Source organism: Nipponia nippon, unplaced genomic scaffold, assembly GCF_047370975.1.
Source record: "Nipponia nippon isolate SJK-2023a ecotype South Korea unplaced genomic scaffold, ASM4737097v1 scaffold_1, whole genome shotgun sequence".
Lineage (NCBI taxonomy): Eukaryota > Metazoa > Chordata > Aves > Pelecaniformes > Threskiornithidae > Nipponia > Nipponia nippon.
Genome location: NW_028262290.1, coordinates 163,019,598 through 163,046,444, shown reverse-complemented (window position 1 = coordinate 163,046,444; position 26,847 = coordinate 163,019,598). Strand labels below are relative to the sequence as shown.

At 40.1% G+C, this 26,847-nt stretch overlaps 1 protein-coding gene across 1 annotated transcript in view; it reads right to left on the bottom strand.

Moving 5' to 3' along the window:
* Positions 1-2,396: 2,396 nt before the first annotated feature.
* Positions 2,397-26,847, bottom strand: part of MINDY4 (MINDY lysine 48 deubiquitinase 4) — an 85,912-nt gene continuing 61,461 nt past the window's right edge. The window contains exons 16-18 of the mRNA XM_009475345.2: positions 17,332-17,512; positions 12,026-12,098; positions 2,397-6,929 (exon numbers count right to left, since the gene is read on the bottom strand). Coding sequence (XP_009473620.1) covers positions 6,881-6,929; positions 12,026-12,098; positions 17,332-17,512 — 303 coding nt within the window. The 3' untranslated portion in view covers positions 2,397-6,880. The remainder of the gene's footprint in view (positions 6,930-12,025; positions 12,099-17,331; positions 17,513-26,847) is intronic.

The window sequence follows — 26,847 nt, the reverse complement described above, 5'->3', positions numbered from 1 at the left end:
TTTGCTGAATTCCATCACACAGAGTATTTTTACAAATGCCCAGAATATTTCTTAGATTAATCTGGAAGTCCTTGCCAAATGATAAGGTAACGGTACGAAAAGAAGCAGAACACAAGGTACAGATATCTTGGGTGTTTTATCAGGATTTAGGATTGTGACACAGTACTAGTGCTGTTCTTATACAAGAAATCTACGCTTACAAAATCTCATGTCCAGGACACCTTCCAGGTCTCAACTCCGATATGCCTCTTGTGCGCCTACGTGAGCAATCAAATTTTATCAGCAGCTCCTTCTCCAGATGCTGGCAAATTCCTGCTGCTCAATCCTATGATTTCTTTCTCAAAGAGGTGTTTCTCTATCTCACAGCTAAAAGCTGTGAAGTGGAAGACACAGGTAAGAATGGTGCAGGAGCCAGGAGGAATCTCTCACTTATCATCTCATTCACTTGGTTTGTCAAGTATGTGGGTCTATAAACACATTCTTCTTTTCTGACTTCATCATTCACACACAGTGGGATTCATTTGAACTAGTCATCCTAGCCTCCCGATAGTCAGTATAATCAGTGGAGATCCAGCCAGCAGCAGGCAGGGAAGTGAAAAATGCAACTCACTTAGTAGGCACCTAAAACAGGTCAGGTGTCTCATGCTCATATTGTGCCTGTTTCTCACCAGTGGCTTTAAATATAGTCCTGGGTCATTGGTTTACATGGAGCTATCTACCCTGTAGACACCTCTGACTAGATTAGATAGATCCTGCCTGAGATTCACAGATGAGACCAAACTTCCTACAGCAGGAAGCCAGTTATAACTATTGCCAAGACTAATTTACAATGTTGGAAGCTTTTGGTTTGGGATGACCACTTTCAGACACAGGAAAGACCTTTATTTTGAGATTGTGGATGCTCACTACTTTCCAGAGCCTTTATAGGCATTGGTACATCAAGCAAACAGATTGTGTTACAAACATCTCCTAGTAAGCAATGCATGGACCAGCTGCGAAAATGAAATGTGTTGCATCTGAACCCATTAGCCTCGTTGCATCTCAGCCAATTAGCCTCCATAAAAGAATGAGGGTTTATAAGTTCACCTTCAGAGCCATATTAATGTCACACTGCTGCTTCCAGATTTACTGTCTCTGAGTATCTGAATCTAGTCTCTGCACAGGACCACCTCATCTCAACCCGTCTACGGCCAACTCATTATACTCTATTTTTTCATAAATGATCTCAGGTTTCTCAAATGGGCCTTGAAAATTGAGGCACCCAGATCCATGAGTCGCTATAAGACATTTTAATCTGTGCTATGTAAAGCATGCTGTGAATAGCATGTAATGTGTACAGTGCCATGGAAACCACCCACTAGCTGAAACTCACCTTGATGTCAAGAGCCAGAGATCAAAGAAATAGTGCTCTATGCTCTAGTTCGAGGGTCTAGCAAAAGTCTCAACACTATCATTCTTAGACCAGCTAAGAATTGTGCCTTTAAGCACAACTTCCATGAAGTGTCAACTGTTGCAGTTTAGCATGACTCCTTCAAGCAAAAGAAAAGTAAAAAAACCCACAGCACATGAAACTTGAAATCTTGGACTACTGATAAATATTTATCTTAGAAAAAAGTCACTTTGCATACTTTGCACCCTCCCCACCCTGGTTGAAATGACAAATAAAATATCTGACTGAAAATGCCCTTTTTCCTTCTCTAGCTTTATAAACAAAGTTGCTAAGGAGAAACCACTTCCTTATTTCAGAGCTAATGTTGGATTTATTACCTTTTAGCCAACAAAAACAAGTAAATGAAGAGTGCTAGTATATACAAATTGTTCTTAATGGGATAAGTTTTCCTTAGGTTATGCAGCAGACTGGGCCCTGGATTATACGGACATGCAGGAGCAATCATTTTCTTTCCATGAAGAAACCTCTCTGTTTCCTACATGATCTTACTGATGAACAGAAAAATAAAATAATGCACATCGGTCATAGAGGCTTTGGTGCTTGATTCTTCAGTTTTACAATTCTACAAATGTGAACTAAAGAGACAAATTATTACAAGACAGACATTGGTCTGGGTTAACTTTTTATCACCTACTCCATAATAAATGTCCATATACCAGGCATGGTCAATGTGAAATAATTCAGCGCAGTTTCCTTCATAGTAAACTTACCCTGGGACAGGAAAATAGAGTTACCAAAATAATGTAAATCTATATTTTGTATCACATTATGTTTTTGTAACCATACCCCAAATCATGTAGACACTCTGAAGAACTGACTATTCTACTCCTTCAAAAAATTGGTACCAGCGTTTTCAGAAACAACCAGTGATTTGAGGTCCTTGTGGTTTAATGGAGCTCCCAACCACCACCAGAAAATTGTGCCTTCTTTAAGTACTTCAGTTTCAGCAATTGAATCTTTAGAGCCCCTAAGCCACTTATCACTTCTGAAAAACTTCGCTAACGGCTGTGTCATTTTTCCAAGGTCTTCAGCTTTCCTCTGATTTCTAAAGTGACCGTTTCCTGTCATTTCAAATTAGCCCATTAAATATATTAGGAACAAAACCAAAAAGAAATCTGCCTCAGAAAAGGGAAGACTTGAAAACAACAGACTCAAGTTGTCATTTTTGCTCTACCTGGAAACAAAACACATGGTGACAGCAGACATTCGTTCATTCTAGTCAGACATCAAATCTCAAAGTTTTCCCAGATTTGACCAGCATAATAAGGGCAGATATGTAGAAAAACAAACACCAGCAGGTTCATCAAATTAAGCCTGAATTTTACGCACAATGATGAGTTTTTCACAAGTGGTTGCTGCTATAATAATAAAACCTTTTTTCTGCTGTAGAGTAGACCTGCGGATGGATAAAGAAACCTACTCGGTGTGTACACATATCCATCCTGACCAGACTCCCAATAAAACTCTGTAACATGACTGCCTCTGCTCTGATTTTGATCGGGATAATGAGACTCATATCAGACTAAACAATGAGAGGTAACGAGATCGTTGCAGTTTTCACTACCGCTTGGGTAGGTTTCAAACAGAACATGGTGGACGTGCATGCATGGAGTCAGTTAGTACCTCACGCTTTAAACTAGCTTCAGACTAGTTGGTTTAAGCATCTGTAGTTGCCTAGGTGTAACACTATCAAGGTCAGTGTGGGCTACTTCATGCCACTCTGCACTACAGTTCCTCTCACAGAAGAGAAGGCCTAACTTCTCGTTATTATTCCACCGACCTGATGAGGCCCTTGAAACATTTATAATCTAATCTCCCAGATGAATTTCCACTAGCAGATGAATTATTAAAAAATGAGGAGGAAATCTGGGCTTTTACTATTACCATTGCTTTAAATGTTTTATTTGTATGGGACATTCTGTACAAGACAAAGTTAAATATACTTTTTGTACAAAGGTGAGGTATATGACACCTTACCAAAATAGTACCTCTGCTTACATCTACATACACAATATGCCATGTCTGTTGTTAGCTAAGGGGTCAGTTTTCAGCAGAGGGTGTATTTTTTTATGCCACAGAAGAAATGAGAATGAAATTAAGACATCATGCAGACCAAGTGTCAATGTCACCTGTGTTGTTTAATTCTCAGTTACCAAACGGTTGCTGTTTTTGTTCATTTCAGGAAGTCACATTCATTGGGCAATGAAAAAGAAAATGAGAAACAATGAAGAGGAAAACATAATTAAAAAAAAGAGATGCATGCTACTGGAACAGGATATGATTCTACACAGATCTGTGCAAAGGTTTTTGCATCGCCATATAACATTTTGCATTGCCTTGTCTGATTGATTGACTCAAAAAGCCCTGTAATGTTTTAAGGGAAATAACTCTGGTGCTTTATATCGAATAAAAACCTGCAAGTCGTCTTCTTGATGCAGATAGTGACCAAGGTAATTCTCTGGCATTTTTCTGAGAAGAACTAGATCTAAATTAATGTTCTGGTTGCACATTTCTTCCTGATGGAAGGATGCCGTAGCAAATCTCAAGAGCCATCTCTCTTGCCTAGCAAGGACACTGCCACTGAACCCTGGTGAAGGGAGATGCTGCTTTTAGGCTCCAGGAGCAAGGATGGTGGAAGGTGCTTAGCAATGCTGAGGTTCTCAGTGCTCCAGCTTGGTGGAATTACCCTACACAGGTGGCGGTTTGGGGAAGTAGACCAAGTGCTTTATTTCTGCCTTTGTGAGTGAGGGCACAGGTGAATCTGGAGTTAGTTCATCTTAAACAGATGACAGGTGGACAGTGGACTTTGCAGAACAAATATACGTGGATACAATGACAGATAACAGGTAAGAAAGATCTGTCTCACTGAGATTCTGTTGTCATAGAAATTAAGTTTCAACAAAAATACTCTCCATAACCAGTGATGAAGGAGCCTCAAAGTTCTTTGCAGCCTGTTTTAGAAAGAGGGTCAGAGTTCAGGGCCTCTCCTCATCTTCATTTACCCTCCAAGATAAACCATAAACCACAATCTATTTCCAAGCCCTATTCACTAATCTATACTCTTTCTTATACCCTGAAAAATCCTTACATCTTCATGGGTGAAATCCATTTGAGGCAATCCTCTTGGGCTCCCTTTATACTCATCATCTTACAGTGTGGAGCACAGTTCTCATCCTAAAGCAAAGATATGTCACAACCTGATATCTCCCCTCCTCTGAACAGAGGAGAACAGCTCCTCTGAACACGTCTGCGCTGTAGACATCCATATTTCAGTCAGATGAAATCTGGCCTGGCACAAAGCAGCTCCATGCTTCCCCAGATGAACACTTATCTTTGCTGTTCTTCTATCAGGGAGTGGAAGGTTATCTCCTAACTGCTTTAAAGTAAATGGTGTAGATTTAGTAGACTGGAAAATCCAGAAAGGAATTTTTTGTTAAAGCTGGTTCCAAAAATCTTCCACCATTTTTCATCTCTACACTCTTTTCTGTCCAAATGCATTCTGCAAAAAGTCTTATTTTACATTATAGGTGCTCTGTGAGGTAGGTGGGAAAATCAAACTATATTTGCTTCATTAAACAAAGTGTGGACTATAGCTCATAGAAATTTCAAGAGGAACAAAGGCTTTGGATCTGGGATCTTTGACTGTTTGGGACCTCCTGCTCCCGGAAACACTGAAGATTACACCGAGGCAAGTGCTTCCTGGGAAACTGGAGTGCTTGAAGTATGGATGATGAGTGTATCTTTAAGGCAGTATTGAGTCCACCTATAGCTGACAGTACAAACCTGTCCCTATATACATAAAGACAAAAGCATTTGCCAAAGGCCATGTAACATCCCTGTAGCAGTCAGGAATGAGCTCAGATCTGATGCTGCCTATGCCTCAGAATCTGAATGGGAGATCTTAATCTCACAAAGTTTAAAGAAGTTTGCCTATCTGATCTAAACCAAACAAATTACATTATACTGAATTAAATAAAATTAAAATAACAGAAACTCCTAGATGCTTTACTGCGTATAGATAGTTTGATGTGAATGGGAAGAAACATTCAAACACAATCTAAACCTTTCTGATACTCCGTTATGGCTTATATTCAGGTTGCTTTCCAAATCTAGCTCAAGTGCTAATTCCCCAAGATTTGTATTTGCATAGTCAGTTTGATATCTCCACACTACACACAGTAGGACCTGAATTTTTGTTGGAAATTGGTTTTGGAAAGAGCAAGTAGTTTATCAGGACTCAGAGGAGTTTGCATACTGACTAGGAAGAAGATGCTATGATAAATATCAGAAAGTAAAAGTTCTTTATTAAACCCTCATGAAATATTCAATCTCAAAAGAGAGGAATAATTCTAGAAACACCATTTATCTGCCTTTTTTCCAAGGCATTTTTTCCAATCTTCAGTTCAGTAACTTGTTCCAATTTTGGTAAAGTGTTGCCAAAATATGTCACTTAAATAATTCGTTTCACAATACAAACTGCTGTTTCAGTACCTTGTGATAGATCTTCACAGTACATCATTTCAGTACATGCACTTTATTTAATCATGAAAAATGGTACTTATCACAGATAGGCACCATTTAAATTTCAAACCTAACAGCTCTTCTGTTTTCTTGTAATTATGAAGAAGCAAAGCACAAATCTTATCTATCACTTTGGTGTAAATAAGCCCTAGTGTATAACTAGCTGCAATGGTATAAATATAAACCGATACAGCTATCTCTCATCCAGAAAGAAAAATGAGCTACATCAGTGTGAGGCACAGTTATACACCAATTGCACCCAGTATAAGGAACGTACTAGTATTATTATTCTGGTAACACAAAACCACAATCCTTACTGCAAATTTTATGACACAACAAGAACTTTGTATAGGTCAAGTTTTATCTGAAAAGCCCATATGGTTATCAGCCTGTTCAGTGCAAAACCAGACTTACTAATATCAGGTAAAGAAGTTAATATATATTTCTTGGATGATATTTTATACTTGCATTGGAGCTTTGTAGGTGAAGAACGAGGCAGTACAGAGAAGGCATGTACAGTGACAGAAACCTGGGTTCAGCATCTTTCATCAGATGTTTTGAAACAATTGCAGGATACAGAGTGGATCCAGAAACAGACCTCAAGGGGACGTTGACAACTTCACTGCTTCATCTGTAGCCTTGATTTGGCGGTGGAAACTCAGTCTACTCTCAGAAGCTGTATCTTAAAGGCAGTGACAAGGAATTTACGTAAGTGTTGTTTATATTATAAGCAAAATATCTGAAGCACGAGGTGATTGAGGTGAAACTCTTCCAGCCTGCAAACCATGTCATTCTTCCTCATCGTAAACTGCACAACTCTTGTCCTATTTCCTGTATTGGTGGGAATAGGAATGTGCTAATTCAGTCATTTCCTTTTTGTCTTTACAAATAAAGTGCAGGTCAGGTCAGTCACAAGATTGGTTCTGTGCCATTCCAGTCAATAACAGCTCCTTGCCACCTAGAAATGAAAACAATCATTTTATATCCATCAGCTAATCAGATCATTGGAACGGTAACCCAACACCCCTCAGCCACCCAAAAGAACCTTAGAGAGTTTATGATGGACTCACTCGGGGTAACTAATCACATCTCAAAGGGAAAGGAAGGGAAGTGAGGTACTTGTGCCCCCTAAATTTAGGTGCCTAAGTTTGGAGGTCAGTCTCCTTACCCTTCCTTACCCAGCCTCTTCTGTGCAATAGAAAGTCCTCATCATCAGTTGATTCAGAACAAAAGTACCTTGGTTTTGCAAAGACTGTAGGGAATCCCCAAGCTGAGTACAAGAATTAATCCTATATAATCAGAATGCTCAGTCTTCAGAGTGCTTACGACTCAGTCTGACAAAGACCTGAACCAAGACTCAATGAAATCAAGACGATGCTCTCCAGTGACGTCACTGGGTTGAAGTGAGTCAACTTACTGTACAGTCAGCGTCACTCACTGCACCCTTGTCCGTGGCATTTGCAAAATCATGGTCCAGATCTTCTGAGAACTAAACTATTGCATTCCCAGTGTCAAGTATCTAGATCTGGTTTGAAAATCTGTCTCAGAGTGCATGTGCACAGTAGTAAGACATTGGTGGGGAGGTGGAGACAACAGTGACTTGCCAGAGTGCCACATTCTTTCTGTCACTGAGGAAAGGATGTGTCAGCAGGGGTATGGCAGCTCAGTCCTTTCATTGAGCAAGTCAATTAAGTGTAAAACAAAACCCAAAGCTGAATTCATGCAGTATTCAGTGCAAAGTTTCAAAGGAAGTGACCATATGAGGGCTGTTGTGAAATTTTTCCTTCTTTTTTTATTTTGCTGAGAAAATAAAAATTAAAAAAAATGCAGAAAGACTGTCCTCATCCCAGGGCTTAGTAGGAATACACAACAGTGATGCCTGACATCTTAAGCTAAACCCGGAATATGTTTTAGCTGGGGATATTCGACCTAGTCTGGCATTTGCCAATGTGGAGAGCTGTCTCTGCCAGAGGTTCGGAATATCACCTTACCCCCAGAACAACCAAATGCAAGGGGGAAGTACAATCACCACCTTCTGTCCCCATTGGATTTTTCTGGTAATGTCATCAAATCATCCTTTATCTTTGCATGCAATCTTCCCAAGGCACCACCTTCTATCTCACCAGGGTGATTAAAACTTTGAGAGGAATCCACAAAGACCCCACAGAGGCCAAAAGACACTGAACGAAATCTGGTCTGAGACTACGCTATACTCTGGGAAAATATTAACATGTGCTGATACCATTTTTGCTCTTATGGCTTAAGATGTTGTAATTGCTATGCAGTGAGGAACTGGCCTTTTTTAAAAGAGGCTTTCAATAAAGAGTTTAAACAGAAGGTGATATTCTGAAGTAGGACTCAAGGTAACATTCATAATAAGCCTTATTTTCTGTCTTTATTTTCAAAGCATTTTTCTTGAGCTGTTTGTAGACTGAAAATTAGTCCTTGGCTAATTGCTCTTATGCAGACAGCTTCAGAACTTTTTTCAGATATTGAATCTGCACAAGAAAAGGTGTCAAATAGTGAGGAACCTCACTCACAGGTGCTGAACAAGTCTTTTCTTTACAGACAGAAACCAAACTGACTGGACAATGCGGTGTGATCATTTCCCCAAACAATCCTGCCACAATGTAATTCAAATGGAACCCAGATTCTCGCTGCTGATTCAATTATAACTCATCAGATTAGCAATACGAAAACTACATTTGACCAATCTGGTTCAACTACAACCTCACCCAAGGGTCATGGAGTTAACGGGAACCCAAAAGGAACTGGTTCAAGCCCTGAACAATGCTCAGTCCAGAATAACATTCAGAGCATCTCCTGTACTAATCATTTGGTATTGTTTTAGAGCACACCAATAATTCAGGATGAAATGCCCATGCTCTCCTCTCCTCTTATCCACTAAATTTCCACTGGATGTCTCACTTTAAAGCCAAACAGATGAACTAAAGTATAATACAGCCCCACTATCACAGGGGAAAGCTTATGCTAGAGGGTTAACAGAATATACCGCTGAATTCATATTATAATATCAGATCAAAGTTTTGTTCCCCTCAGGCAGAGCTAACAGATGTTATTTCCGCCAGTGCAGAGAGACGTGGAGGATCGTGACTGTGATATAAGAATATTCTTCAGGGAAGAATGGGATAAGACATCTGCACGGCATCTCCCAAACAACCCAGGGATGCACATTCCAGACATCTCTTGGTCAGAACTGACTGCTTCTACAGATGTCTAGGGCTGAAAGCCACAATAAAAGTACATGTACTTGCACTGACTCTTTGGTTGGGAGCCTGCAGGTTAAAGCGATACCTGTTGGTGACTAGTCGTTCTAGCTGTCTGAAGTGTTACCTGCTTTAAACTCAAATCTCGCTTTTCTGACATTTTATAGAATAGGGACTAAAAACATGAGCCTCCTCCTCCTGCAGAAGCAAAACAACCCTTCTCCTCTGATAATAACAATAATGAAAAAACCTAGTTACAGAAACAGTCTATTACATATGCAGTTTTCCCTTTGGGAGAGGATAAGAGAACAAACAGCAGACAGATGTTAGGCATATAACTCAATGCCCTACAGGACGATGGTGTTCAGGTATTGGGGTAAACAATGGGTAAGGGATTAAAACAGAACTGAGTCATGTGAATGAAAGGAAAAACCCTTATCAACATTTGGAAACAACAGCTAATCTTCTCAGTTCTGATAGTTCAGACTGTGAAATTCTCCACACTGCCTGAGAAATTATCCTGCATTTTTTTATGAGAAAGGTTTGATAAGGAGTTTCATCATGAATGTTTGGTCAATATAAGCAATGGCTCTTTGCTTGCTTGCTTGCTTTACTAAAAATCAGTTTAGGAGTGTTTTCCATCGTTGTACAATAGAAAACATTTCTTTTTTATCTCCCAATTTGTTAAAATATTGGTTAGTTTGGTTTGTTTTTACTTTTCCTTATATACCATTTGATAGTTGGAAGAAAAAGTTCTTAAAACAAAAAGGAAAAATAAAACATGAAAAACCTTTAGCAGAAAGGCCATGCTTAAATAAATACACTCAAAGCAAATGGAGAATACTGAAAACAAGGAGCCAGACTGATCAGGGTAAATCAGACAGTCCTGAGAATGGTACAAACAAAATAAATTGACACTGGAATTTGCGGATAATTTACTTCTCCAGTAGATTAAAGCAGGGAATTTAAAATAAACAAACATCACCATTACAAAAACCGTATAACTTTGATACAATGCCAGGAATGGAAGATGTTCTAAGAGCAACTTTAAGTAGTTGCCTGCATTATTCACCCCCACTGTGTGGGTTTCTGAGGCTGCATATGATTTATTTTAGTTTGTGGTCATGCTTATGTGTCACTAGAACAGAAGAATCAATACAATCTACATGTGCAGGGAGTCTGGACTAATGTCACTGTTGTCATGTTACAAGATGCCTCTTCTACTTTTCTGTAATTTATAATGGCAGCCCTGCATGAACACACTATTTGGCAGCTGTTGTCCTTATTTTTTGTTTGGTGTTTTTTTACAGGACAAATTATGGCAAGGAAAGGAGGGAAATTACAAGAGAAATCTGAAGCTGCTTGGCTTGCTGATTTTACAAATGTTACGGTCTTTGACAATGAGGCTTTTACTTCTTGCTCCAAAGATATTCAGATAGCAGCTTTCAAAGTCCAGCTGATGGAGTTGATAAAAATCTGATTTTTGTACCCAGTTAAATTTCTCCATTTTGCTTCTTTCATGTCTCACTAAACTGAAAACGTTCTCATTAACTTCAGTATGACTTGGATAAATTGCTTAAAAGTCCATCTTTTAATATCATATAGATCTCAAAATAGCCATGAAAATCCTAACATGACAGCAACTAGCCTTGTATGGCTTGTATCAGGAATAGTGTGGCCAGCAGGACCAGGGAGGTGACAGTGCCCCTGTACTCGGCACCGGTGAGGCTGCACCTCGAGTACTGTGTTCAGTGTTGGGCCCCTCACTACCAGAAGGACATCGAGGTGCTGGAGCGTGGCCAGAGAAGGGCAACAAAGCTGGTGAAGGGTCTGGAGCACAAGGCTGGTGAGGAGCGGCTGAGGGAGCTGGGGTTGTTTCGTCTGGAGAAGAGGAGGCTGAGGGGAGACCTTATTGCTCTCTACAACTACCTGAAAGGAGGTTGTAGTGAGGTGGGGGTCGATCTCTTCTCCCAAGTAACCAGTGATAGGATGAGAGGAAACGGCCTCAAGCTGCGCCAGGGGAGGTTTAGGTTGGATATTAGGAAAAACTTCTTCACCGAAAGAGTAGTCAGGCACTGGCACAGGCTGCCCAGGGAAGTGGCTGAGTCCCCATCCCTGGAGGGATTTAAAAGAAGGGTAGACGTGGTGCTCGAGGACATGGTTTAGTGGTGGACTTGGTACTGATAGGTTAATGGTTGGACTTGATGATCTTAAGGGTCTTTTCCAACCTTAATGATTCTATGATTCTATAATTTAAGGAGAGAATATGACGTAAGAATTGTCAAGAATGACTTCACAAAACACGGTGTTTTGTAATCTTGAGAAACTCTTGTGCTGCCCATAGACACATGGAAAGTTTGAGAAAACTGAGACTGTTGAGCACAAGGCTTCATGCATTGAGAATGGTACCCAAATCCCTCAGTGCAATTACATTTTTCAGAAAAGACTGATGAAGATGGAAGAAATTTTCTGCTTTTCTCATTATATCTCTACAATAGGGATCAATCATTTTTGGGAATCTAAATTTAGATCTATTGAAATCAAGTTGTGCTCTCAAACTGAATTTGGCTCAGTCAGTTCTTGCTGATGTAATGAAGTTCCCTCTACGAATGAAGTGAACGTCTTAGTTGGATGTTAACTACAATAACGCACATTTAAATGTGTAATACATATTATCACAGCCTAGCCTATTTAGATCCTTTCTGATTTTTAAGCAGTAATTTTGCAAGATTACTTGCTGCAATATTTTTACCACAGTCCAGCCTTACATATATTATTTATATCAATAACTGAATATATCTGCATGAAAAACTGTAGTTTCACTTACTTTGTCCTAATACAGTGCTCAAGCGGAGGAATAAGGTCATTTTCTTTATCTTCAGCGCACATCTGAGTTGTGTCTGCAGAGACATATCAGATATTATTAGTGGCTGGAGTATATTTCTGTTCATATAGAATACCGCAGTAGCTTCTAGGAACTCCACCCACAGAAGTGATGGACTACCACTCACACTGTAAATCTCCTAGCCCACAATAGGCACGTGCCCACTTTGGATTGCAATATGCTGAAAGATGAGCACTGCTGGTACTTGAATACCATCTCATGCTCTCGTTTGCACCCCAGACAGGGCCAGGAATGCTCAGAGTAGATACCATGACTATGGCTCTTTGCAAATAGCACAGGCTTTATAGCTGACCTGAGTGGACAGTCTGTCACTCACTGCTTTGCCATCTCTTAAACCCTTTTCGCTCGTGGTCTACTGACTGTTGATGTGATGGCAGGCTAAAGGCTGAAAGGGGGTGACTGAATGCAAACGCTGTTGGGAATGATCCCCAGATTGTGCCCAGTATTAGTTTTTTCTGGGCCAGAAACTTGCCTAGAATTGTGCTGACTACTTAACAGTAAGGATGATTGTGGGACAGTGTTCAGACTCATGCCCTGACCCAGGTTAGTTTACTAATATAGAGATGGTTTCAAGGAAAAACATGGATTAGAAGGTGAAAGAATATGCTGGAGGGTTGTCATGAGGTTTTTATTTTGCAGTTGATGTCATAATTACTAAAAAAGCAATTTTCGTTACTCAGATACTAAGGACAGCAGTAGTCCAACACTTGCATAGGAAACCCTAAGTCCAGTCCAAACTGGTTTAAGATTCTTTCACCCTGGGAAAGAAGGTTATTCCTTGATTGTTGAGAAAGCAATGCACAGATAGGAGAAGACGACGTTATGTTGGATATGAGAGCTACCACAGGCTGTGAGCATTCCTTCGGGACGGAGAGGCAATTGCACTGTTCTGGGGGAAACAGAGAGGTCAGTGTCTCAGACACTGGATCTGTCAACAGTGAAAGTAGTCGCTGAACTTCCCAGAGAGAAAACATCCTGCGAGCGGCTTGGATGTCAGTCTGCTCAGCTGTTTCCTGTTTTGGAGTAAAACATTTTAACTGCAGCAGATTAGGGTTTTTTCTTTTTCTTCTTTTCTGTCACCCAGCCAACAGCCAGGTTGTGAGCAACAAACGATGCCAAGACAGGGTGTAGGATATGGGTCTGCTTCAGTGAGACTGATGTAGACAGGATGGGAGGCAATTGCTCTTACATTCACAGCTGCCAGTCTCAGATATATCTGGCTTCCTCATGTCATAGAGAGAACCTGGCTCTCCCTTGTCTGTTGATCTTGTTGGTATAAATACATGCAGAAAACTCTGAATGACTGTAAGGGCTGGAGTAGTAGGAAACAGACAATATTTAAAAGTACATGAAGTACTGGCAGTTTTCTCCTAGATCCTCAGAAATTTAGAGGTACACAGGAATCTTTTAAGTTTCAAAGGGCCTCTTTTATCCTAATATTGAAGAGTTTATAACAGTTCATTAGAGGTCTCCAGTAGTATTTGGATCCCTCTTGGAATTCCTGATACTGATGTTCTGGATCTTCTCATAGTAAGAAGCAACAACCACTGTTCCGACCATAGTACTGGTAGCAGGATATGCATATGGCACAGATGTCTTTCCCAGTCATTGCCAACTTGGTACATTTTGTCATTTTTACACTTGAGTTCTTCCAACCAAGAGGTTTGAATGGAGGTTTTTCATACAAAGGAATAGGAAAAAAATTGTCACTAAAGGTGTATCTTACAGGAGCAGGCAAGGAATGTTTAGCTAAGTTAATTAACAAACTGTGTTAAAGTGTTTCATATAACTCATTTGGAGCAAGGCACATTGATGTTACACTCAAGGGCCATAAAAATGATCAGAGGGATGGAACACCTCTGCTATGAGGAAAAGCTGAATGAGCTGGGGCTCTTCAGCCTGGAGAAGAAAAGGCTCTGGGGAGACCTTATTGTGGCCTTTCAGTACTTAAAGGGGGCTTACAAGAAAGATGGGGACAAACTTTTTAATAGGGCCTGTTGCGATAGGACAAGGGGGAATGGTTTTAAACTCAAAGAGGGCAGATTCAGACTAGATAGAACGAAGAAATTTTTTACCATGAGGGTGGTGAAACACTGGCACAGGTTGCCCAGAGAGGTGGTAGATGCCCCGTCCCTGGAAACATTCAAGTCCAGGCTGGATGGGGCTCTGAGCAACCTGATCTGGTTGAAGACGTCCTTGCTCATTGCAGAGGGGGTTGGACTAGATGGCCTTTAAAGGTCCCTTCCAACCCATACTATTCTGTGATTCTATGATTCTATGATCTCTTATATCTTCACTTATATTCTAAGCTAAGGGTAGTGAGAAACTGAGTGCCAGCACAGTTACAGACAAACTTGCTATTCAGGAGATACGATGAGTTCAGGTTCAGAAGAGTGAAATCTGAACAGACAATCACTGAAAGAAGAAATACTGCTCATAATTTAAAAGGCTTTTAAACTTTAGGAAGTGACATTTTAGTAATCGCCTTTCCAGAAGACTTTTGCACATTCGAATAATCTCACCTTAACTGTGGGAAAAAAACTGTTCTGAAGGAAAGTGTCGTAATCAATATACCAGTTTTCCCTAGAAGTTGTCTCCAGTATCTGAACCTCTGCTAATTTCACTGCTTGTGCTATCTTCTGTGGCATCTGCAAAGGGGCTGAGATGGTGTCTATGACTCTGGAAGAATTTTCTGAGAAATTTAGTTATAGTCTTAGCAATTATTCAGCTGCTTTCTGAGAAGACCTTTAAAAGGATACTGAGTTGAAGGTATGCACCAATGAGATATAAGAATGATTTATTAAAACAGATGATTGTACAAAAATTCCCTATATCTTCACTTGGAGACAACACATTGTAAATGTTAACATAGGTAGGCGTTAACCGTATATACTAGAAAGGAGGAGCAGTATCTCTCTGAGCAGTATAACACGCTTTCATACAAGTAGTCTCTGTGACATATAACAAACATCCCAGAATCTCCACTCAGTCCCTAAACAGCTGAAAAAAGTAAATAAGCAAAACGCAGAGGGTTATTAATTTAGATATACTGGCTTGCTTGCTTTCTCTGCCCATCACAAATTTCTACCCCAATGGAAAGGATTAATGAACCTTTGTCCATTTAGGATAGTATGTTGAACTCACTAGCAGGCATTGCCTGCTTTTAGGAAGGAACTTCATATTCCTTGTCTACATTTTGGCAAATGGTTATGAGTAGGAAAAGCAGGGCAAATTCTCAATATAAAGTGGCAATTGCTATTACCCCCAAAATGTAATTTTACTCTTTCTTCCTGGCTTTCTTGCCTTTCTTGCCCAGTGTAATTTCTTCAAGATTTCCTGAAATGTGACCTTGATTGTAATCTTCCTAATTATAAACAAGATTTCCATTTCAAGGAATTCACCTTCTTGCTAGTGAAAAGCAAACAACTTTGCTAACCAGCACCAGTGAGATGTGGCTGTGGAGCACCCAGGACGTCATGCTGTACCTCTAAGTAACACTGCCTAACCATCATAGCTTGTTGGTATTTCCACAATGGAAATACCAGCAATACTTAGTATTCTGATATTTCCATCTGCTACTGTATTCATGGTTTAGATGTATGATCAATGTTACCTTTTGGATGTAAAGTAATTTCAGTTTTTCTCCAGACCTAACAAAGGATTACTGTGCAGCCAGAACTAGGAAAGCGTTTCCCTAGAATGATGAAATTATTTGCATTTTACAGCCTTTTGCAAAATTTCACAGATAACAAAAGGCTTACTAGGACACATCCCTGGAACACAACAAAAAGATATCTACCTCTCAATGCAAGTTTAGTCTTTGAGGAGAAATATACAGATATGCCATGACAGGTTAAACAGTAAAGAGAAAAATTTATACAAACTAAGCACTTTCTCATCCAGGGATCTCAGACTGCTTGGTAGCTCTGGATTTTGGAAACTTTCCTGATTTATTAATGACGAAATTATAAGTAAGGACACCTGGTTTGGACCGTATGTTACATGGTACAACACAATAGAAAAAATGTGTCTCAATCTCTCTAGTCCTATGCTGAACTATATCATCTGTGTCACTTACAAAGAATCTTTTATCTGGGACAGACTGTGTGGGAACCAGATGGCAACTACAGTCCAGTAAAGGTCAAGCATTTTTTTGAGATAATATATAATGCCATCACTACAATAGAATGACAGGGATTTTAATTAAAATAAGAGGATAAATAACAGGCAGAAAGATGATTGAATTCACTACCAAATCTTGTGAGATGCTAAAGTCCCCAGCACTCCCATACAAACAGCTTTGCCACATGGACTCAATTAGAACATACAACACCCATGTATAACTCATCCTGTCCAAGAACCAGAGCATAGGTGCAAACAAGGAATACAGACAGCTTATTTTTAAAGAGTGGACTACTATAGAGTGGCTCCTTAAGATTGAGAAGGAATTTGATTAGACTGTATAAATATATTGAAGGAAAGAAAACAAAAGATAAGTAGGATATTATTAGCAAATAGGAATTTAGTGGTCAAGAATGTCTTAATATGGCAATTAGTAGGAGCTTTCTAAGCATCAGAATACTTCTTGTCCAAATGCCTTCCAGTTGGAGAAATACGTATTACTGTAAAAGCAGCTGCATAATTTGCCATGGTTTCCTGAAAGAATGAGTGCAACAGGACAGATCTTTTGCATGCTTGTGTTTCCAGGTATGCTTACAAGCAGGTATGAGACTAGATTTTGTTAGCAGATTACTGTCATCTTCTGAAGTAGCTGGTTTTGGAGGCAAGGATTTCATGCTTCCCTCTCTGCTCATTTTACTACAGGCATGTAGGGTTGAAGAACAGGACACTTATACTTTCTGCCTGTAGAAACGATGTGAGATGTGAAGGAAAATGGGAGTAGTTAAATACGGTTTTTAGTCCTGGGAGCATGAGTAGGCCAGATCACAATCTGTTCCCTGGAAATGAGTGTCACTGAAAGATTTACCAGTCTGTATAAAGTAGCATATGCTCACTTTTAACCCTTTAAAGAGCTTATCCTCAAAATTTCCTTGTGAAATCTAATTTCCAATTAATCACCAAAACTAATTACGGAAATTAGGAAACAGGCATACAAATAATCTTTAATGCCTGAGATCATCATTGTATGTATTATTGTTTTCTTCCTTCTGATGTGATGCTGTTGCCACCACCAGAGATGAAAAGCAGAGTTACGGAGTTGTACATACCAACCGTTAACCGTATTTCTTCTTCCTGGTTGGCCAAGCCATCATAGTAATATAGGTCAAACCTCCGCTCTGTTTTCCAATCACCTAGTAAATCCTTTTCCAAACAAAAAAGCACACTGAAGTGGCTTTCACTGCATACCAACCAAATTGGGTATTTAGGAGTCTTCAAGTAACAACCAACCTAAAAGAAAGATACAAAACATTAGAACATCACAGGGGGCAAGGGGAGAAACAATTCATTGTGGAAAACATGTGATTTATAAGATCCCTTATTTATTACAGTCTACAAGCATTAATGAAGGCTCACTATATACTGCTGATGAAGCAGATCAGGATAGCTCTGGTAAATCATGGAACATATAAAGCAAGTATCTGGCCTTGAGCTATAGGCAGGTAATGAAATCCAGCTGTAGTATCCTTACAGCACAAAGATCATATCCCAGATGATCAGAACCAAAAGGAACCCTGTCCTCTGCAATAGCTGTAAAACCACAGTGAGTTTAGGTCAGGAATACCACACGAGATCAATGGGAGACTGCTCTTGTGCAACAGTATCTGGAAGCCAGGCAAGAGACTTCATCAGATCCCAGATGACATGAGACACTCCTGTGTGGGCAACTAAATGGAGCCCAAAATCTTTTCTTGGATTAAGAATATAAAACATTCCCTTCATTTTAGCATCTTCTTCTAGCTTCACAGTCCAGATATGTAAAATATTTTCAGCTACTAGAAGAAAGCAATAACAGAAGCACTTGTTTAGAGTCATTATTCTCAAAAATGAAATATTCTCAGCTGAAAAAAAACAATGATTTCTTTACCAGATGCCTTTTTTTAAGCCTTTGCCCTCCTTTTGAAAGTTTGAAAGTGTACTTGTTTAGAAATATCCTAAATATTCTGTATGAAATTGGATATAATTGATTTTCATACTCATTACTGATTTGAAGTATTATTCTTAAATCTACCAGCTATTTAAAATGTGGACTACTACAGCACTTCTTTGGATTTGTAATTGCTTTTATCTATACATCTATCCATTTATCAATTTAATCATTTTTTTCTCCTGCTTCACCCCATAGTCTTTAAGGTTCAAGTCCAGCAAATTGAGGCTAGTTTTATGTATATTTAGGTTCATAACTATTATTTCTCATGGAATTTATATTTTAAGGTAGAAATATACATGCTTTAATAGCAGGGGGAGTGTATTTATGGCTTTGAAACTCAATATATGCTGATGTAAAATGAATCATGGAATTTTCCTGCATCCCCTGAGGTCAGTGAGTGTCTTGTAGTATTTTCTTCACTTCACACTCATGTGTTCTGAGACAGATACCACGCTCCTATGTCATGCTGCTGCTTTAGAGCGCAGTATCAGTTAATGATTTTAGCCCCTTGGGTAGTAAATAATAAAGAGAGTGATTAGATTGCTTAATGTAGCAAAGAAGCCTTATTTCTTCCAGCTGGGATTTTAATATTCAGCTACAACAGATATTTGTTATTAGCTATATTCCTGTCATTGAAAGCTGTATTCTAAGTTCAAAATAATACTGTTTTTTTTCCCCACTGAATTATTTCTTTTTTTATCTTTGATAAATTGCTCAGGGAAACTAAAAATAAAACTTTTTGCTTTCAGTGGAATGTTTCTGACTACGGCTCTTCTTATTATTCTTATAGTACACAGAATCACTACTGTGCAGGATGCTGTGTATAACCATTTGTATTTTATCCCCAGGTTTATGTATCCTTTGCTAAACAAATGTTGCACTGCTGGTATATTACCAATCCACAAAACAAGGAATGGCCGCCAAGTGTGCAAATATATGTGCGTAGAAATATAAGATCAGTTTCTGTCTCCGTAATACAGACACACGGATCGAAGAAACTTTGCTAGGTCAGAGGTTCAGGAAGTTTTGAACAGGTTTGCATAGTAATGTGGAAAGTGATCTAATCTACAGAAATCATCTCTGTCTATTGCTACCTTTACCGCTACGGGATTTAAATTATGCTTCAGCATATGCAGTGGGTGCTAGTGGAAACTAGAAGACTTCTAACATAAAAATTCTCATACATGTTTTCTAGATATAGATTCATGGATATAGCTTCTACAGTACAGCCCTCAGTCCTTCACCTTGGGCATGGGGGTACAAATGTCATCCAATATAGTGCTAAAAGGCAAAAGACAGCATATATGCTGTTGTGATTAAAAGTCTAAACAGCATCCAAAGTGATAAGGAGTGTGCGGGCTTTTTATTATTGAGATTTAGAATTTATATCTGGAATGTTATGAGAGTACAAAATCAGTTATTTACCCAATGAGAATTTCTTCAGATGTTAGATAACAAGTCTCTAGCTAATTAAGTAACTGTTCCCTGACTCATTACTTTGTTAAGGTCTATTTAGAACAGCCTTTTGTACAACAGTTTTGCTTTTTATGTATATTCTTGGCTTAAAAGTACAGAATTTTTTTTAAAGCTTACAAAAATACTTATAACAGGAGTTATCAAGAAAGGAAATATGCATACGCAACAAAAGATGGCAAATTACATGGATACAGATGAAAAGATTCAGTCTCACAAACATGCATATTTTAGTATGCAGATAAATCAAAGCCAGAAAGAGGAACAGCCAGTCTTCTCCTAAAAATGTGTTCTTCCTACGTATGTTTGCTAAAGTAACATCCAAGTTTCATCAAACAACATTTGACAAAACAAGATTAGAGAGACACAGAACTGTTTCAAAGCACACATCCACTCCAATTCTTACTCACACAAACAGTCCTATTGAAGTCAGGACAAATTGTTCAGATGAGTAAGGTCTGCAGGAACTTTTTCCAAATATGTATAGTTTTCAGTTACAATGCTTGCAGAAGAAGGTGAGGGCATGAACTTTAAGACAATAAGGACAGTATAAAAACATTGCAGGTCAAATCCTCATCTCCCATAAAAAGGGAGAAGCCTTCATTTCAGTTACATCAATTATACTAGTTGAGGATTAGCTGCTGCCTTTAACATTAAATTGCATTCCAGGTGTTGGCTGGTCCCTACAGGTGTGCTTCTCCCCAAAACTACTGGCCACTCTATCCCGCTATCATCACCTTCCAAGGACTTCTGGCTCTCCAGATACCTCACGTTATTCCTACACTAGTAGATTAAACAGGCCCAGGATTTGTTTCCCAGCTTTAAGGTCACGGAATGTTTTTTATCCATAAGGCTAAAATTTCTTCCTCTTCCCAAACATGTTACTTTGTCTGGACTATAAGGACGATCCCTCTCCCATAGCATTCCCCAAATCATGTCCAGATTTTTTCCACAAATATGCAACCATGCTATTGACAAAGTAAGGACAATCCTCATTGTGAGGATTCCTTTGCCCACTTCTTCAAGCATCAGTTGTTGAGTGGACTAAAAGTATGGCCTCATTTAACTGGTCAAGCTAGTGGGTGGTGAGTGCTTCTTCAATTGCCTGGCCAGGCTGGTCGGTGATAGTGATCCTGGAATATAACAGGACCTTGAAGCAGGACAGAGAAGAAAAAGCATGAACACCCAGTGTTCTGACTCTGGGAAACTGCCCTCAGGGACACGGGAACAGAACAGAGCTGGCAGATCTTTAAGGACACTTTCCATAGTGCTCAAGAGCTCTCGATCCCCAGGTGTAAGAAATCAGGAAAGGAAGGCAAGAGACCAGCATGGCTGAGTCAAGACCTGCTGGTCAAACTAAAGGGCAAGAAGGAAATGCACAGGCAGTGGAAGAAGGGACAGGTGTCCTGGGAAGAGTATAGGGACGCTGCCTGGTTGTGGAGGGATGGGGTCAGGAAGGCCAATGTGCGGATGGAGCTGAACTTGGCAAGGGATGCAAAGAATAATAGGAAGGGCTCCTACAGGTATGTCAGCCAGAAAAGGAAGGTCAAAGAAAGCATACCCCTCCCCCCCCCGATGAGCAAGACTGACAAACTGGTAACAACAGATGAGGAGAAGGCTGAGGTACTCAACAACTTCTTTGCCTCACTCTACACTGGCAGCCTCTCTTCCCATACCTCTCGAGTGGATGGACTGCAAGGCAGGGACTGGGGGAGCAAAGTCCATCCCACTGCAAGAGAAGATCATGTTCGTGACCACCTGAGGAACCTGAACATACATAAGTCTATGGGACCTGACGAGATGCATCCCAGCATCCTGAAGGAATTGGCTGATGTAGTTGCTAAGCCACTCTCCATGATAGTTGAAAAGTCATGGCAGTCAGCTGAAGTCCCCGGGGACTGGAAAAAGGGAAACATTGCACCCATTTTAGAACAGGTAAAAAGGAGGACCCTGGGAACTACCGACCTGTCAGCCTCACCTCTGTGCCTGGGAAGATCATGGAACAGATCCTCCTAGAAGCTATGCTAAGGCACATGGAGGACAGGGAGGTGATTCGAGACAGCCAGCATGGCTTCACCAAGGTCGAGTCTGCCTGACCAACCTAGTGGCCTTCTATGATGGAGTGACTACATCAGTGGACAAGGGAAGGGTTATAGATGTCATCTATCTGGACTTCTATAAGGCCTTTGGCATGGTCCCCCACAAGAGTCTTCTCTCTAAATTGGAGAGACATGGATTTGATAGGTGGACTGTTTGGTGGATGAGGAATTGGTTGGATGGTCACATCCAGAGGGTACTGGTCAATGGCTCAATGTCCAGATGGAGATCGGTGACAAGTGGTGTCCCTTAGGGGTCTGTATAGGGACCAGTACTCTATAATATCTTCATCAATGACATAGTGGGATGGAGTGGACCCTCAGCACGTTTGCAGATGACACCAAGCTGAGCAGTGCAGTTGACATGCCTGAGGGACAGGATGCTGTCCAGGGGGACCTGGAGAAGCTCAAGAAGTGGGCCCATGGTTCAACAAGGCCAAGTGAAAGGTCCTGCACATGGGTCAGGGCAACCCTCAGTATCAGTACAGGCTGGGGGATGAAGGGACTGAGAGCAGCCCTGCTGAGAAGGACATGGGGGTACTGGTGGACAAAAAGCTGGACATGAGCTGGCAATGTGCGCTTGCAGCCCAGAAGTCTAATTGATCCTGGGCTGCATCAAAAGAAGCGTGGCCAGCCAGCTGAGGGAGGGGATTCTGCCCCTCTACTCTGCTCTGGTGAGACCCCACCTGGAGTACTGTGTCCAGCTCTGGGGCCCCCAACATAACTATGACATGGACCTGTTGGAGCGGGGCCAGAGGAGGCCACACAAATGATCAGAGGGCTGGAACACCTCTGCTATGAGGAAAGGCTGAGAGAGCTGGGGTTGTTCAGCCTGGAGAAGAGAAGGCTGCGGGGAGACCTTATTGCAGCCTTTCAATACTTAAAGGGGGCCTACAAGAAAAATGGGGACAAACTTTTAGTAGGGCCAGCTATTTATAAATTGTAGTAGAAAACACTACTGCTTCGTGGGACCCTAGATAATTTCTTTGCAGCGTTTAATACTTTTTGTCATAGAAAAGGAAATCTTTCTGATGATGAATTTTGGGGAATAAAAAGGAAATATTAATCAAGAAAAACAAAGAGAGATGTGTGTTCAATCCCAGGACTACCAAACCAAAGAAAAGACTCCTGGAAAGCACTGGCTTTTGACTAAAGTTTTGTTACGCTGCCACAACATAAAAGAAGATAGTCGTTGTGGCAAGGCAAATAGACCTCAGGGCTCTGGATCTTTTCTTTATCCTTGTTCCATTCTGCTGCTTTTCTTGTATGTCCCATCAAGTGAAGAAATTTTGAGAGACATTCAGACCCTCATTCAGACTTCAGCACTTTGCCATTCCCTCAATACACACGAAGGAGTTTATAATTCATTTCAATACGTTACTTCACTGCAATGACAAAGATAAGTCAAGATTCAGTCCACTTTACTCTTCAGCATCTATTTCTAGGCCCTCTGACTTAGGTTGGCCCCTATCTTAGGTTGGCTTTGGCTGTCTATAAAATCAAACAAAGAGATGGGTATTGTCAGAAATTTGGACCCCCCTGTTCATCAGCTATAAAGGGAAGTGGCTGGACTCTTACATGAAGCATTTTCAGCCTATAAAGGACCTAAAGTTAGATAGGGTAAATCCAGATCCAAATGCAGTTATTTTTAATCTAATCATCTTCTGTTTTGTCTGTTTGCAAAGCATGCAGAACTCTTTTAAACATGTGGGGTTTGTTATTCTTATTGTCTTAAAAAAAACCTCTGTGATTCTGTTTTATTTGGAAGGACATTGACAAGATATCAATGCCAATATCCCAGCAACAGTGACTAGCCTCTGGGAAAATAACTTTCCATGGATAAGTAGGAGGACAACAGGACTTCATTAAAGAAAATTTCAGTTTCAGGCTAGAAAGGGAGATGCAAAAACAAGGAATGAAGAATAGACTTTTTAAACGGCCAATGCCTTGTCAGCCTTGTTTCAGCCAAGCTTCTATGTATCACATGTTTTTGCCCACAGTGGTGCTCACAAATGTCTTACATAAATAGCAGGGTCCCTTGCCGAATGCATCTACGTGGTGCAGTATCTACCGCATAACCATTACTGAAAAATAAGTGGAAAATTAAAACCAACCATCAGTTTCCATTTTGCACATGCATATTTTTGTTGTTGGTTTCTTAAACGAGATGGTTAAAAACCTCTTTCTAAACCTCTCCCTCCACAACTCCACCGATGACCTGGCTTGAATCCAGTCCATCTGACTGAGAAAGGCGCCTGGTTAGCAGACATATTTCCCAGCGAAGAAGCTTATAGGAAGAACGTTCCACAAGGAAAATAAACAGGTGAGGTGCCAGAAGACAGAGCATGTGTGCTAAATTTAATAATTCAAGTAGGTCTTGTTATAGCACAGAGTGTGCCGGTTTCATCAAAAGGACCAAAGATAATATTTCCCGTCTGTGGAATTTTAATGAATAAATTCTGTTTATTTATGTTTCCCTCTCTTTTTGAAAAGAAATAGGAAAAATGAGCATGCAACTTCTTTGCCAATGCCATGTTCTCTCAGAAATGCAAAAAGTAAAAAGTATCAGTCTCTTGAAATGCTGACAACTGAGGCAGAGACTTGGCCATTGTTAAGAATCAGAGTAGGGTGAGTTTGGGAGGTCAGATGATAGGAGCTTTAGCTACTATAGCAGGTGTTGTGGTTTAACCCCAGCCAGCAACTATGCACCACCCAGCCACTCGCTCACTCCCCCACGGTGGGATGGGGGAGAGAATCGGAAGAGTAAAAGTGAGAAAACTCATGGATTGAGATAAAGACAGTTTAATAGGTAAAGCTGCACGCACAAGCAAAGCAAAGCAAGGAATTCATTCACTACTTCCCATCAGCAGGCAGATGTTCAGCCATCCTCAGGAAAGCAGGGCTCCATCACGCGTAACGGTTACTTGGGAAGACAAATGCCATCACACCCAATGTCCCCCCCTTCCTCTTTCTTCCCCCAGCTTATATACTGAGCATGATGTCATATGGTATGGAATAGCCCTTTGGCCAGTCTGGGTCAGCTGTCCTAGCTATGCTCCCTCCCAGCTTCTTATGCACCTGGCAGAGCACAAGAAGCTGAAAAGTCCTTGACTAGTGTAAACTCTGCTCAGCAAGAACCAAAACATCAGTGTGTATCAACATTATTCTCATCCTAAATCCAAAACACAGCGCTCTACCAACTACTAAGAAGAAAACTAACTCTATCCCAGCTGAAACCAGGACAGCAAGACAGGTTAAAAGCAGGAGAGAATCAGTGAAGACAAAGAAGAATCAGAGTCAAGGTTCAAAAGAGGCAAGTAACTTTGAATACTTCCATCACTTCATGTACAACAGCGCATACTTAAAGTGGTTTCAAAAAGCATTTCAGAAGGATGGCCAAATTCATCATGCTAACTTTAGAATGAGAGATTCAGAAGGCCTGTAATCGCTTCCCAGTTCAGCCACTAGCTGACTTATTGGGATAAGGACTTTGACTTTTATTCGTCTGTTACCCCCCTGTAAAATGGTCATGATTTTTTTGCAAAGCACAGATCTATTCATAGGTAATGACATATAAATGCTAGATATTTTTATCATTATTAACAATAATAGTAACAACAATAACATTAGTATCTTTTAATTTCGTCAGATGAGAATGCAGATGATTTTTCTCTTTTGTTGCTGTTAGTCTCTTAAATGATCTGGTATAAATACAAGGAACATCTGTTTCCATCTGTTTCTACTTTTAACATCACAATAAGTTTTGAAAAGAGCATTTCATCACTTGAAGTTTTTTCACCTGTAATCTTAATATGGCATTTAGGCCAAAGACTCTGACCGAAAAGCAGGGACTTTCTCACTCACAACTGCTATGATTGGTCCTGCCCACTTCTGTGCCTCACCCCTTTCTCTGAGGTCTTGTCTGTGCTGCAGAAACGACTCAGCTTCCATGAGACTACCACTGAACTGCTGCACGCTGCAGCCCAGCAAAGAGAGGAGAACCTGCACCAATTTTATGTGGGGTAACCAGCTTTCGGAAATGTTTCTATTGCTTTAAAAGCTCTAAAGAAATCTCAGGGAACTTGAAATCTCAATTTAGGCCTCTTAGTTAAATGTATAAGATCAGACGGAATTAACATAGCTCAAATACAGGTTTAGCACAAAGAAAAGAAATCCAAAGATGTGTAACTTGCCTACAGAAAAGTAAAAGAAGTGGACTTTCAGCTTTTTTGCATTAAAATATGGAATCTTGCTATGAAACTAAATGTTCGCATATGAATTAGATTGAATTAATCCTTCTGTCATTGTGAAACAAGTTGCAACAAGTAATTACATTACCAAAAATGTACTGAGTATGATGATATGTTAGGACTAAGAGTGATGACTGGACATTAACAATTTGAGACAAATTACATGAAGCACACATTTTTCCAGTCAGCAAAGACAACACATTCGGCATGATCTACTGGAAGAGATTACTGGATCAGCAACGGAGGAAGGATTCTTCAGGCAACCACTAGGAAAAAGGGACTGATCATTTTGTTTTGATTTGCTACTGCTGAAGTTTGACAGAAAGTTTAATTCAGTTCTCATACTCTCATGATATTTTCAGCTCAGAAGACGTGCCAAGGAAATTGTGGATTATATACAAATACTCCACATATTAGACAAGGGAGATAAAATGGTATAGAAATATTTCTCTATGCGGATTTACTGCATCCAGCCTGGAATCTTGCATATCTCTTCCTAAATGCATTGGTAAGTTGGAAGAAGTCTAGAGTAGAGCAATAAAAATAAGCTTTGGACAGGATGTACTGATGAAAAAGGGAGGATCTGTTACATCAGCTTGCAAATGTCTAGCGGATGGGGATGAATTGTTTAGGGAGCAGGCTGGATTAGAACTAAGAATGATAATCAGAGGAAACTAAGTAAATGAACAGTCAGATTTAATATTAGTACATCCAAACCACAAGCTGTATAGTAGATACTAAAATCTTCACATTTGCAGGTACCTGTATTCGCTCTTCCTCATGTTTTAAAGTAATCAATGGCCATCTGAACATAAA